Source organism: Apodemus sylvaticus, chromosome 7 (genome assembly GCF_947179515.1).
Source record: "Apodemus sylvaticus chromosome 7, mApoSyl1.1, whole genome shotgun sequence".
Taxonomy (NCBI): domain Eukaryota; kingdom Metazoa; phylum Chordata; class Mammalia; order Rodentia; family Muridae; genus Apodemus; species Apodemus sylvaticus.
The window spans coordinates 116,005,538-116,021,747 of NC_067478.1; the positions used below are offsets into that span (position 1 = coordinate 116,005,538).

Here is a 16,210-nt window from a genome sequence, read left to right on the forward strand (position 1 = left end):
GTTCTGCTGAGATTTGATGCCCAAGGGTAGGCAAGAACCCAGTAGAGTTTCCAATTTTGTGAGGACAAAAAAAAAGAGGGTAGTGGAGGAGGTTTTTGTAAGGGTGGAACTGGGAGAAGGGGGATGCAATAGGGATGTAAAGTCAATAAATAAATGAAAAATTAAAAACTGCACTTATATTGTCTCCAGAGTCATACATAGAACAAGGCACTTGAAATGCTACTTGCTTTGCACAGTAGACATTGTGGGGATTACAACACATGATGAAGATAAATGGACTAATTAGGAGATTTGTTATTTATCACCCATGAGATAAGAAGCTGTGTAATTTGGTGTATGGTATAAATTTAAAGCATAGTACTTATACTCTCAGCACCAGAAAACCTTGGACCTATTAAGAAAAAAAGTTCCTGAGGACATATACACAATTTCCAATAATCAGGTGAGCTTTAAAAATTAAGGCAATGGCAGTGGGACAGACAAGGTATAGAAACTCCCATTCCCACCACCACATTATACCTTACAATCTGGGTCAGAAAGGACAGCTGGTTGAAGGGTTCTAAGAGTGGGATAACTGTCCAAATCTCTCCCTGACTGCCACACTGTGGTAAAAGCAAGCTCTGACCCTTGTCTGAATTGCAGGTAAAAGATGGCCCTGATTGCAGAGGTTTTATGTGAGCTAGAACAGAGTACATGATTCAGGAAACTGAATTGGCCCAAACCAACATCTACATCATTAGTAAAATACTGGAGTTCATGAAGTACCCAGATTTACAGATTCAAAATTCGAGGATCACTAATGCACAGGGCTACAAGAAGATATCTAGACAAGTCATAGTGAGGTTCAAGTATTGGTAGAGTAGCAGAAACCAGAAACATCATACCAGACCAACACATCATTGCAATGAACATTAGCAAACAAAGAGGGTTGAGGAAGCAATGCATATTACACAGTGAAACATTATAGCTTCCATAATGAGATTTTTTTTTTCAGTTTGTAGTTGGGATGAGAAGATTGAAAAGTAAGAGAACTGATAAGATGGGAGGAAGACATGAATACCTTTTGGTGCATAATTGGGAATTCACAAAGAACAAATATAATAAATAAAGCAAATATTTTATGAAAATTTTGCCCTAAAAATGGAATTTGAAAGTAAACAGGGCAAAGTGAACTATGAAAAGAGATTCTTATGAATTCTCTCTTCTCTGTCAAATGATCACATGAATTTAACCAAATATTAACCAAGGTTTTACTTACAGGTTTCAAATTCTGGACAATGACAGATATGATTTTATTCCATTGAAAAATATGCCTCTTCTCAATCAAGATTTCTCTTTAAAATACTAAAGAATTTTCCTGATTTTGCACACTGGGGAGAGAAGTTTTAGGAGTAGTTCTAAGTACTGTGACCAACTCTTATACATTAGCTGTGTTCAAAATATGATACAGGTTTATAATAGTAGAATTATTATAGGCAATGCTATTCTAATGCCATTTTAAGAGGTACCTAAGTGGTTTTGATAAAAACCACTTTTGCTCATGAATTCGAATTTCTTTTTACTTCTTTCTACTTTTCAAAGTTTATACCAAAACAATGGAACTGAAAAACCAAACAGCAGTTTCAGAATTTCATCTGCTTGGACTGACAGACAATTACAAACTGCTGCCCCTCATCTTCACCATGTTCCTCTCTATGTATCTGATTACAGTTCTGGGAAACCTGATTATTATTATGGCTATCAGCTTTGGCTCCCAACTGCACACTCCCATGTACCTATTCCTCTCTATCCTTTCCATTAATGATATCTGCTACAGTACAGTAACAATCCCTAAAATGCTGGTGAACATCCAAGCCCATGATGATAGCATAAGTTACATAGAATGTCTCTCTCAAATCTGTTTTGTTTCAATTTTTGGTGGCATGGAAAATTTTCTCCTGGCAGTAATGGCCTATGATAGATATGTGGCCATTTGCAAGCCTCTTAGGTACACAGTCATCATGAACCCTATTTGCTGTGTCCTGATGGTTCTATTCTCCCTTTTCTTTAGCATTATGGATGCCTTACTCCATAGTCTAATGGTTTTGAGGCTTTCCTTCTGCACAGAACTAGAAATCCCACACTTTTTCTGTGAGCTGGCTCAGATTATCAAACTTGCCTGTTCTGATACATTTCTCAATAATTTTTTAATATTTGTTGCAGCTTTTGTCTTTGGGGGTGGTCCTGTGTGTGGAATTGTTTTTTCATATATTTACATTGTTTCATCAGTCTTGAGAATGCCATCTGGAGGGAAGCACAGAGCTTTTTCTACCTGTGCTTCACATCTGTCTGTGGTTTCTTTGTTCTATGGAACAGGATTTGGAGTTTACATCAGTTCTGCCATGACAGATTCTCTTAGAAACACAGCAATGGCTTCCGTGATGTACAGTGTAGTTCCTCCATTGCTCAACCCATTTATCTATAGTCTAAGAAATAGAGAAATGAAGGAAGCCTTGAGGAAACTTCTTGGTAGGCTCATTTATCTTATATGATGTATCATGTGCTACTGATGTGTCAGTACAAAGAAAGCCAAATTAAGTATAATTTTAGTGAGCAAAAAGGCTACACTTTCCTGTATTCACATAAGTGACTCCGATGTGTACTTGGTGTATTTCAACTCATGCTAATCATTTGATTTTCTTTCAAATGTTTTCTGGATTAATCCTAATCTCTCACTTTAGTTCTTTGCTTTATCCACAATTCATAGATAGACACTCTAAAATTACAGGTATCATGGTGTTATATTTTCTATGTTTTCTCAAAATTAGTTATTGTTGGTAACCTATACTTAGTAAACATAACACTAATCCAAGTTTCATCCATGTTATTGTATTAATGTGTATTAGAGGATTGAAAAATGGTTCTTAGTCTCTAAGAAACTTGGTAAACATCGGTTTTGGGGTATATATATCACCTGTGCCTTGAGACATTCCATTGGAAACAATCCAATTATTTGTTTGTTGTTCCTGCATTATAGAACCCTTTTATTTAAAGAATCATTTATCTTCTGTGCTGTATCCTGCAGCGTGAATGTAGCATTTTAGAGAAATTCAAAGTAAGTGGAATTATAACGATCTGAAGTTCTCAGTTTCCTGTAGTCTTTAAAATGATTGAAATGTGGAATCACTTGGCATATTTCACTTAACTTATATTGTTTGGGTTAATATTCCTCAATTAAATTTAGATTTCAAAGCTCATACTTTATGCACAGTACACAGAAAGCAACGCTAAAATTACAACTGTCATTTTGTCATATTTTCTCTATTGATTTTTCAAAAGTAGGTACTGTTAATAAAATATATACAGGATAGATACTACTGAAATGAAGGTGTATCTATATGAGTTTTCAGTACTGGAGAACTGAAACTTTTGTTTTAGATTCTGATAAACAAAATAGTTATTACTGAGGATTATTCTTTATATCATAATTAAAATATTCATTGTATTAAGTATTATTTTTGGGATAATCTGTTTATGATAATCTATTTAAAAATTGGTTTGTATTATTCCAGTATTGATTTCTTTTCCAGCAGAGCACTGACTACAGTGTGGATATTGGTATTGTGATTTTTATGTGCCTGTCTCAGTGTTTCATTCACATTCTTCTTCATCAACTTCTGAATGATTTGATAAACATCTGATTGCCTATAGCAGGGCAGGGATGGAAATCAGGACATCAGATTAGGGATGAGAACTCTGAGAAAGAATCTGGTATGGGAGATTTTGCAGCAAGCCTTGTTTGAAAGAAAAGATAGTATAACGAAAGGAAGGGTAAAGGGCCACTTGACAAAATTTATATTAGAATAAATAAGATGATTGATTTATATGAGCTACCTGTGAAATAGCCTAAGCAAAAGCCTGAGGTATAATAAATAATAACTCTCTCTGTGACATTATTGGGCTGTTGACAGTTTTAAGACAGTCTGGCATTAATTATCATCAATAAAATCTACTACATTTAAAAAATAGAGTTCAGATACATCACACTTGAAACTAAACAGTGTATGTGACATCTTTTATAAAATACAAAATATGTTTTTAATTTTGAGTTAAAATTGAACATATTCTTTTCAAATACATATAAAGTAAGGCAGATGGCAGGTTAGAGTTAATAGTAATTCAAGTCTACTCAAAACTGCTGTGAGTTTCAGAAAAATGCATATGTCAAGTTGAATATAATTTAAAAAGTCATATCCCTTTAGCTCTTTTTTGACACAATAATGTTTATCTTTGATACAATAGCCACATTCCCTCCCTGTACTGTACAAAATGGTAGCCTTAAATACATTTTTAGGGTTTTTTGTCATTTAGATGGGGTTATAAGATGTGGTAAATACTGAGTACTAGATTATGCAGAACCAGTAAAAGAAGAGAGAAGAATTTGGTGTAATGGGCAGAGTATTTTAAAATTATTTCAGGTAGTAAGGCCAAAAAAGAGACGGTAGGAAGAAAATCATAATTTAATATTAGTTATGGAGATGAATTTCAGATTCAGGCAGTCAGCATTTTATATCTAGTGTTAATTATGGTCATCCTGTATTTATTGTTTTAAGTGTAACCCAATTTTGTCACCCACAAATAATATCCATATAATGCATTTAATAAATGTACTTATTAAAAGTTCTTAAATAGAATATTTTTCACTATGCTTAATATTTAATCATATTTTGTTCTTTCAGTATTCATATGGGCTCTTTGAAAATGGATGTAACATTTAAAATACTGAGCACATGATTACAGTTGTCATGGAGATATGTTTTCTCTTTTGATTTTGAAAATTAATTACAATTGATTATGGAATGGATACAACTGACAGAAATTGCATCTCCATGATAGTATTATTGGTGACCAAATAGTTGCAACGTAGTTTTTAGATTCTGAACAATTTTGTAGATGTGTACTGATAGCTGTCATAATAAGAATACCTAGAATAATATGTCATCATCAATTAAATTTACTTCCATAAATTATCAGGTAATTTGTATGTATAATGCCTTAAAAATCAACATTGAATATGCTCTCAGGCCAAAACTATTAATCAATCTTAACATTAGTCAATTAAATTAGAATGCTTTGATTTTTTTTCAAGAATATAGGATAGAAGAAAGATCTATAGATTGTCTTTAATTGTCTTAAATCTTTTCTATCCATGCCTGATTTTCTTGATAGCATCCATGAGTTTAGAAAAAATATTATGTAAATTTATGATGTTAAAAATATATCATTTAAGCCCTATCCTCTGCTAGAATAATTTCAAATTCTGAAACAATTGCCATAATACATCCCTGTTCTAGACTTGAAGAGCAAGGTTTCCTAAGTACTTGCCTAATTTTTGGTCTTTAAGATATGATTGCACCGGGTACCAATGAACCAGTATATGACACTACATTCATGTACATGCAAAAGAGCACTAAGATTTTTTTTAAAAGCAAAGACTGCATGCCCTATTAATAAGAAAGTATTGGAATCATATGGGGATAAAAGGAGTGGAATGAATGTGGGTGGATTTAATCAGAGCATGTGTGCATGTGTATGTGTGTGTTTGTGTGTGTGTGTTTGTGTGTGTGTAAACTCCACAATTAAAAATAAAATCTTTATTTCAATATAATTATGTAAAAATGTGTTAGAAGCAGGTTTTATAATATACCATGTCCTGATAAATTTCATTAGGCATCTATACATAAATTTTAAAATAACTACATATTTATGGTTTCTTCTTACTTTTTTCTGAATATATGTATCTTACATATTGAAACACAAACTTATTTTCATTCCTAATTAAACTATATGGAAAGATAGGTATGACCATGAATATATGTTACTGAGAGAGATGAAATAATGCAATGTGTAAGAGTGTCCTTCTGTGAAAAGCAATTGACTACAAATATGCTGGAAATCATGGAAATCTTATAGAGTATTGAGATGCCAAATTGAATATACACAACGAGAAAGGTTTATCTCAAATAAATGACAATATAAAGGCTCTCTTACTAGCTCAAAATGAAAATTAATTTCCAGTGAGACAGAACTGAAAAGACTAAACACAAAGAAAGGAAAAGAGTTGCAATTCTCAGATAGAGAAGGATATATAAAGATTTTTAAAAAAGGAATTTACAACATAAGAAAATGGAAAATATATTAGGGAAGGAAGAATTAATGTGATTATATTTTTTCAAACATAATGCTTTCATGAATTATTTCAGACTTTCATAAAATTAATCCCAATTACACTTGCTTCTCATTCTTCCCAAGTGTAAGGATTTATGACCACATGCCAAAAATAATATTAATATACCATGGTCAAATTTTGTTCCTCATATACTCATTAGATCATAGTCAGACTCTCAGTCACCAGCTCATTAAACATACCAGAGTTCTTCCCCTACTCATTGCCAGAAGCCTTCAACTGTGAAAAGCTTCACTTCAAAATCCTTATCACATTTTTAAAGAACTCTCTTCAAATGATTCTTGTATAGGCTGCTTCTGTTTGTGTGTCTGGGGAAATTATTATTATTATTATTATTATTAATGCAATTGCCAAGTGTGAATGGACATTTTTGCTCTAAGAAGAGATAGATTACTAAATGAAAGCCAAAAATAAGGCAAGTATTGTTTTACAACATTAATAGTTAAGTAGACATCAATAAAACCACAATAAGTTAGGACTATTACACAGGCTTTGCTGTAATGATTGCCTTTTACATATTTGTGCTTCTTTTATTAGACTCAGGGTGCTCTAATCCATGATGAGACAAATTTCTTTCAGATGCAGGCAGTAGTCAATGGGGAAATTCATAACTGGGCCAAGTGCTGAGATGAAGAGATTGAGCTTTAATTTCCAAAAGAAACACCTGCATTAAGCACACCATCAACATGTCTAAGAGTTAGGGTTAGTAAATGTGGCTGAAGAAGATAAGTAACAAATAACATAATTATGAGGAGTGCTATGAAATTTGGTCTCTATGAATAATATGGTATTTGATCTCATAAACTCACAATCACTGTGGTTTAGTATACAATAACTGTACAAGATTAAGGTAGACAAAAAATCTTACATAGATCAAGTACAAAAGACCCAGGCCCAAATCAATGCTTAAGAGCTTTTTGGAATGAGTAATTGTTGGAAGAGGAGGAATCACACATTTTTAATAATTAGTCATTAACTAATAGGATTTCGCATGCTCCTGTGGAAATCCTGACTGCCATTCATGTAGGATCAGCAATGTCTCGATTCAGTACATTTCCTGGAAAATGTACATTGAATTAGAAAGGGTGTGGGGAGACAGATGTGAGGAGACGTGAAGAAAAAATAGAAGTCAACATGATAGTAAATTAACTTAATCATTAATGATATTTCAGAAATTTAAAAAATTAAAATTCTGTGAAAGAGACATAAGACCAAGATTCATTAGAACTTATTTATAGCATAGGGATGAGGAAGCAATATATCCTTGTGGTAAAAACTGGAAATGTATACTGATGAACTTGTAAGGTTAAAGCAAATTGGTCTTGGTGGCCTTTATGGAAAAAGACTTTTTCTGGATCAATGGTTAGTTATATGTTATGTATTGTAGTTTAAATGAAAATGCCATATATAGGAGAGGACTTATATGTTTGATTTCAAGTTGCTAGACTGCTGGGAAGGATTTGGATTTAAGGCCTTTTAGGAGAAGATATATACCTGAGCTGTGCTTTTAGGCTTCAAAGTTTTACAGAAATTCCTTTATTTGATGCCTGTTGTCATATGATCAAAATATAAAGATACCAGCTAATGTTCCAGGACTTATCTGTCTGGTACCTTCCATGATAAGAATTAATGAACACCCTGAAACTGCAAGCAAGTGCCCAATTAAATGTTTTTCTTTTATTAGAGTTTCCTTGATCATGTGTCTCTTCATATTAATAGAACATGACTAAGACTCCACATAATAGGATCTGCATTGGTCTGCTTGAATAGGACACCACATCTTGTAAAGTAGCTGCAATTTGAGTCAACATTCGTTTATGCTTTTAATACTCAATTAATATCCTCCACAGATCATTCTGACCTCTAACTAGCCAGTCAAGAGAGTTAAACAGACATGTGTGGTAACCACCCTCATATTTTTCATGTCCTCAAAGCTAGAATTGATTTCTGCAAATCCACTGAGGATCCAATAGTTTCTTTCATCACAATTTTCATGGTAGAGGAAATTCCAAAAGTTTAATCTTTGAACCATAATACTTCTCACTCCATAAGACATGGAGCCAGTGTGAGTTTTCTGTCATCTTCCAAGTATATGTATGCCAATTATAAATTTAGGACTAGAGAAGCAAATACAACATGTATTGCAGGCCTCAGCCCAATCTCCATTGATGACCTGATGTTCATAAGCCCCTACTTTAACTTGAGATCCTCTGTCCTTCTAGAGGACTAATATTATCAGTGTCAGTTCTAAATCCTTATCCAGTGGATCTGAAATATCTATGATTTTTTCCGTTTTGACTGTTGTGCACTTACCCTTAGAAGGTCACAGAATTCAATAGATCCAGCAAAGTCTGAATGGTTACTTTCACCCATTGTTCAATTACCATTTGTCTTAGAGTTTCTATTCCAGCAATGAAACACCATGATTAAAAAGCAAGATAGAGGAGGAAGGTGTTTATCTGGCTTAAACTTCCAAATTGTAGTCAATAATGGAAGAAAGCCTTTACAGGAACTCAAACATGTCTAGAACCTTGAGAGAGTAACTTATGCATAAGTCATAGATGGGTCCTGATTACTGGCTTGCTCTCATGTCTTTGCTTAGCATGCTTTCATATAGAAACTAGGAACACCAGTGCATAGATGGCACCACACAAAATGAGCTAGGCCCTCCCACATTAATAACTAAGAAGGTATGTTAGAGTTGGTTCTCCCTCATAAATTCTGGCACAATGATAATAGAAGCAACATTTCTCTTTAGGTATGCTGGTACACTTCTCAACATTTTGCATTTTATAAGATTAGTGAAAATATCTTTTTTACCTATGCCCTGTAGCAGACTATGTTTCATATGGCATACCCACCATAGCACTAAAATGCCTTCAAAGCTCAAAAATCCATTCATTATCACTTAGCTAAGGAATAACAGGCATCTCCAACTTCTTTGTAATGGGACATCTTTTGACAAATACTTCTACCAAATACCCAAAAAAACTTCTGTCATCTTCTTTTAACTGTGTGAGTGTCCCTATTAATCATAGCATCTCCACTCAGTGGGCTCATACCGGTAAACTCTGTGTGATCCAGTTTTATATTCCTTCCTCCCATACTTATTTCTCAGCTCCTGCCTGAATAAATAAGTAAATACTTGAAGTTCTTTATTAGTGTAATGCCACTCTTCAATGATTATACTTTCTTTACTCTAGAAGCCTGATTATCCTTAAGTCTGTTCGAGCAGTAGCTATGAGGTACATAAGTATTTTCTACCTGGCATCTCCTTCAGAGAAAATCACTCCTGCATTAGCAAAAGGTAAAGGATTGCTTTTCTCTGCTAAAAGAAGAGGAAATACTCTATGTGATAGAAGTGTGGGCACACTTTTTATTAAGGGACAAGATAAATTTTCCTTGGCTGAAATAATCCTCAGAGTACATAAGTTTTCTAAGTTTTCAAAATCATTAAATCCCTAACACACATATCCATCTGAATGTACAGGTTCATGTTCTTTAATGATCAGGGCCATTACTATAACCAATGGTACTCTTCAAGACCAGGATTTGAATTTTCATCAAAATTCATCCAATCTTATAATGAGATCTTCTGTTTGAGTTTTCTGTAACTTGAATTCTTTGGCTACTCTAGAACACACTGATGAACTTTACTTTATATCTGTTATCCATCTATCTAGAGATAGTCAATTTTATGAACTTAGATTATAGTTGTTCTTTGTCACCATATAATAAGATACTAGAAGGTAGTTTTTTTCCAAGGGGATCATTATTTTTCTTTATAAATTTATCAAAAAATTCTAAAAGAAAACAACTGTATGCTTAGATTTTTAAAAGTAATAATAAATATAACTAAGTGCATTAACTCCTTTCTAGGTCTTTATCAAACAGAGGTGGTGAAAAGAAAATATTAATGGACAGGAGAGGATGTAGACTTGTCTAGATACAGTTTTGGGGGGCAAAACTAATCTTCATTGCCAAGATATCAGCAGTTCATTTCACATAAATCAGTAGCTGTAGCTTGATCCACTCCCAAACACAATTTTCAAATCATCAAAGGCAGTTTGATAAAAAAGAAAATTCATAAGTGTCAAGAAGCCACTGAAGCACCACCAGAATTTGTTTGGCGTATTTCTCTCTACAAAGTCATGACAAACAATGATCAAAAAAGAATGGAAGGGAGAACATTTACTAGACCGCCTCACCCATTGTCTGTTGGGTTATATTTATACAATTTCCAAAAATAACATATTATCTCAAGAGTCTAGTGTAGTAAAATGTCACATGCTCTTTTTCCACACAACTCCCAGAAAACATCATGTGTCTGTTTTGAGGAACACATCTGCAACAAGTCTGCTTCATCAAAAGTATCCTCTTATAAGAGCTTCCAAAAAAAGCTGCTCATGAAATAAGTGAGTCTCCAAAGATACCAGAAATTTCGAGTTCAAACAACCATCATTACTTTCCTTATGTTTCCACAAATTCCCAAAATTTTATAAATAATCATTAAATTCCTTACTTCTTATAATAACTTTGTCAAGAATTTTATGTTCACTTTTTGATAATTTTGTGACAAACTTCATGCTTTCGCAATGTTAACCAAAGTAGCTACCATAATTATTGGGGCAGGCAAAGTAGAAAGCTTAATTTATGTCCCTAAAACATTATTATCTGGTAGTATTATGCCTAATTTTCTGAGGACCTGCCAATCTGATTTCCAGAGTAGTTGTCCAGCTTACAATCCTGCCAGCAGTGGAAGAGTGTTCCTCTTTCTCCACATTTTCCCAAGCTGTCACCTGAGGTTTTGATTTTAGCCATTCATACTAGAGTGAGGTATAATCTCAGGGTGGTTTTGATTTCCATTTCTATAATGACTAAGAATGTTGAACATTTCTTCAGATGCTTCTCAGCCATTCAGTATTCCTTGGTTGAAAATTCTTTGTTTAGCTCTGTACTCCATTTTTAATAGGGTTATTTGGTTCTCTGGAGTATAACTTCTTTATTTATTTGTATATATTGGATATTAGCCCTCTAGAGGATGTAGAATAAGTAAAGATCCTTTTTTTCAAATTGGTTGGTGACCATTTTGCCCTTTGACAAGTGTCGTTTGCCTTCCTTTGTAATTTTATGAACTCACATTTGTTAATACTTGATCATAGAGCATAAGCTATTGGTGTTCTGTTCAGTGAGATAGAACATCAAATTTTATTCAAGTAAAATTACGTATATGAAAAATAACTTGGAAATGTAATAGAAAAGAGTGTCTAAAAAATCTGGAACATGAAGATTGAAAAACCGTGTTTAGGGAAATTCTATAGGTAGATAGATAGTAGAACATGAGTGGATATGCTCAAGGTAATTTTTACATATGAACAGAATTCTTCAAGAATAACTGAAAACATCTAAAATTTAAAAATGTTTTATATAAATAAAATGTATGGCAAAATAGCTATTTGTTCATTTCTAAGTTCTTTCCACAAACTGAGGTAAGAGTTTTCAATAAAGATGTTTAAATATCATAGTACAATATGATGGAAATATTTCATATGGCATTTCAATATTGTAATGAGCCTTCTAGCCTAATTCTTGGCTTTGTAGCAGAATTTTCCAAGAAAAAGATAACAGAAAAATATTTACAGTTTCAACATAAAATTTTGAAATGAACAAACATGGTCATACTCTTGAATCCCACACTGTCATAAATATGTGATATAAGAACCATGCTGGAACTCTAAAAAATATTCAGTTGCACAGTTGTATGGCATTCAGTTTCCACAATGTAAATTTTTGTTAACATGTTCAAGTATATGAGAGTAAAGAGATTTGCTAAGAGTTTTCTATAGACTTCCTTTTATCTATAAATTATTTTTCATCTTTATAGAGGAATATATGCTCATCTCTTGTGGCCAATATAAAATAAACTAAAGGGTACTTTTTGAGATTTTCCATTTCACAATGTATTTTCTGGATTTTTTTTTTAACCTTAGAGGTCTTTTCCTTATTACAATGAGTTTTTTACATTGTTTTAAGGGTTTTCTTTGTATGTATGAACATGTGTGTCTCAAGAGTCTTTTTTTAAATTTTTTTTATTTATTTTTCTATATTCTTGGTTTACATTCTAGAAACCTTCCCCTTTCCTAGGCCCCCATATGTTCCACAAGTCCTTTTTCTCTCCATCCATTTTCCTGTCTTTACCCCTCCCTTTTCTCTGTCCTGATACTCCCCTAATATGCTGGATCAAGCCTTTCCAGGATTAGGGCCCTCTTCTTCCTTCTTCATGGGAATCATGTGATATGCTAATTGTATCTTCAGTATTCAGAGGTTCAGGGCTAATTAATATCCACTTATCAATTACTGCATTCCATGTGTATTCTTTTGTGATTAGGTTACATCACTTAGGATGATATTTTCCAGTTCCATCCATTTGCCTAAAAAATTCATGAATTCATTGTTTTTAATTGCTGAATAGTACTCCATTGCGTATAGATACCAAATTTTCTGTATCCATTCCTCCATTGAGGGATATATGGGTTCTTTCCAGCTTTTGGCTATTATAAATAAGGCTGCTACAAACATAGTGGGGCATGTGTCCTTATTGCATGCTGGGGAATCCTCTGGATATATGCCCAGGAGAGGTATAGCAGGGTTCTCCGGAAGCTTCATGCCCATTTTTCTTAGGAAACGCCAGACTGATTTCCATAGTTGTTGTACCATCTTACAATCCCACCAGCAGTGAAGGAGTGTTCCTCTTTCTCCACATCCTCACCAATACCTGCTGTCTCCTGAGATTTTAACCTTCGCCATTCTGACTGGTGTGAGCTTGAAATCTCAGGGTTGTTTTGATCTGCATTTCCCTAATGGCTAATGATGTTGAGCATTTCTTAAGGTGCTTCTTGGCCATCCGAATTTCTTCAAGCAAAGATTCTTTGTTTATGTCTGTACCCCATTTTTAATAGGGTTATTTGGTTCCCTGGGGTCCAACTTCTTGAGTTCTTTGTATATATTGAATATTAGCCTTCTATCTGATGTAGGGTTGGTGAAGATCTTTTCTCAATTTGTTGGTTGCCATTTTGTCCTTTTGACAGTGTCCTTTGCCTTAGAGAAACTTTGTAATTTTATGAGATCCCATTTGTCAATTCTTGATCTTAGAGTATAAGCTATTGGTGAACAGGAACTTTTCCCCTGTGCCTATGTCCTCAAGGGTTTTCCCCAGTTTCTTTTCTATTAGTTTCAGTGTGTCTGGTTTTATGTGGCGGTCCTTGATCCACTTGGAGGTGAGCTTAGTACAAGGAGACAAGAATGGATCAATTCGCATTCTCCTGCATGCTGACCTCCAGTTGAGCCAGCACCATTTGTTGAAAAGGCTATCTTCTTTCCACTGGATGATTTCAGCTCCTTTGTCGAAGATCAAGTGACCATACGTGTGTGGATTCATTTCTGGGTCTTCAATTCTATTCCATTGGTCCACTTGCCTGTCCCTGTGCCAATACCATGCAGTTAGTTTTTAACACCATTGTTCTGTAGAATTGCATGAGGTCTGGGATACTAATACCCCCAGAAGTTCTTTTACTGTTGAGAATAGTTTTCGCTATCCTGATAAATTTGAGAATTGCTTTTTCCAATTCTGTGAAGAACTGAGTTGGGATTTTGATGGGGATTGCCTTGATAATAGATAGGGATAATTCTTATAGGCAATGGAGTTTGGTTATATAATAAGCAAGTAGGACATTGCCTCACAATTTCCCTGACTTGTTGCCAAGTGACAAGAGAATTCTTTCTTTAAACTTTTGCTGTTAACATGTTTTTTAATGGAATTCTGAAACATTTAGTACACTACCAATCTACAGTTGGTCAATTTTATTACCTTGCACCACAGGGCCTGGCAGGCCTGTATGGGATCTTATGTGTGTTATATATAGTGGATAACCACACTTCTGATCATTTGTTGTAGCTGAATAAGTAGTGAAGTCAATTCAGAATCATTCTGAATATGTTCAGCAGTCTCTATGTGTAAAGCAACCCTTTCTGCATATTGAGAGTCAGTTACTATATTAAGAGATTCCTGAAAACCTGACAACATGATGACTGCATATACTTCAGATTTCTTAGCTGACTTATAGGGACTCTCAGCCACCTTATTTATATCTTCTGATTATATACTACCTTTCCTCATTTACTGGCATCAGTGTAAAATGTATGGGCTCCAGATATTGGAGTTCCCTTTATTATCCAAGGATGAATCCAATTAGTTCCTTTTATGAACTGTAGAGGTCTAATCTTAGGGTATCTGTTGTTAATATCTCTCAAGAAGTTTTTGTATTCTCTTTGCCAATGTTCAGCTTGTGCCCCATAATGAAGCAATTTCTGCATTAGTAAAAGGTATTACAATTTCAGCCAGATCCATTCCAACTAATTGTCAAAGACTCATTTTCATTTTAGTATCAATTCAGAGACATTATCAATGTAGGTTTTTAATTTCTTACTTTGTTCGTGTGCTAAAAATATCCATTCTAAGATATAATCTGCCCTATGCATAAGAATTCCTATAGGGAAATAAGTAGAAGTAACATACCTAATAGGTCTCTTCCCCATAAGTTAATGGCTACATCAGCCACATATGGTTTCATTTTTCCAGCCTGACCTTCTGGTCCTATACATATAATCCATCTGGTAATTTGCTTTATTTGGATTAAGGCCACAATTCCTTGAAATCGTCTCTCTACTTCTTGAAGGGGCCAACTCACAGGCATAGATTTTGGAGAGAAAATAGTGACATCTAATCCTATGTCATAATTCCTTCAATCTCAATATTGTTTATTAGTATTCTTAATTTTTGCCTTTAATACTTTATAGAAGTTTGCCAAAATATTTGTTATTGGCTCCCTTTGAGGCCTTTTAAATTGTCTATAGAACTTGTTTCAGTCTTGGCTGGTCTCAGAACATCTGTTTTTGAAGCACTAATGTTTCATTGTCCTGAGGAATAGAACTCTCCCTGCCTGGCATTAGGACCTGTGAGAGGCTCCCTTGGAAGATTTTTGGCAGGGTGTCATCCCCTTTGTCTGTTCTTCCTCTAAATTCCCTAGTCAAATGTCAGCCTTTGACAGATCTTTGACATGGTCCAGAAGGAATAGGCCCCCTTTTGGTATTACTTTGTTTTTTCCTGTAGTTATTTCTGAGGTGACCCTGTTCAGGACAATAAGATTTGAAATCTTGAGTCATCTCTAGGTGTCTAGTGGCAGCTTCTTCTGTTACAGTCATATCAAGTAAGTGCAATCCAACATCTGCTGTATATCTAATCTACTCACCTATTGATGCTGATCTTGCCCTCATGGTCTGATTACTTCTTTGTGTTCAGCATCTGCATTTTCAAATGCTAGACTCAATTATTACCTTTCTTGATGCTGAATCTGATATACTTTCGACAGCTGAGGTTAGCCTTTGTAAAAAGTCAGGGAAGGTTTCCAATGACCCTTGTATGACTTGAATAAATGGTTCAAGTCTGTTCCCTGATTCTGTGAATTTTTCCTGGGCTTTTAAGGCTGATAATTGACACAATTCCAGAGTTTCTGCATCACATACACCTTACACATCTACATCAACAAAATGAGCTTCACCAAGCAGTTGGTTTGTGTAAATCTCTCTATCTCTGACTCTATTTTATTGTGCTATCTCCCTCACTTCATCTCTCCACCATTCAAACCATTGTAAATTTGTAGCAGGTTCTAGTGATGCTCTTGCCATATCCTTCCAGTCTTAGGGGATTATTCTATTTTTAATAGCTCAAGAAGTTTGGATTTGTTTTGCAAATGGTGAATGCATTCCAAAATTAGTGAGACTTTTCTTAAATTTTCTCAGATCTAGCATATCTACAGGTTGGCATTCAAATTCTTGATAATCCTGTGGATAATCATTGTCTGGAGGTCTTTGTTGTATATTAACTGAGTAGATTGGTAGACCAAAGATTGTTTTCTAATAAGCTTT

The 16,210-nt window shown here is 34.3% G+C and overlaps 1 protein-coding gene across 1 annotated transcript; it reads left to right on the plus strand.

Annotated features, from left to right (window-relative positions):
• The first annotated feature begins 1,577 nt into the window (after nucleotides 1-1,577).
• LOC127690165 (olfactory receptor 7G2-like) lies at nucleotides 1,578-2,531 on the plus strand. Its single transcript, XM_052189713.1, has one exon. It carries the CDS (start codon nucleotides 1,596-1,598, stop codon nucleotides 2,529-2,531), a length of 936 nt encoding a protein of 311 aa, XP_052045673.1. The 5' UTR covers nucleotides 1,578-1,595.
• Nucleotides 2,532-16,210: the final 13,679 nt, after the last annotated feature.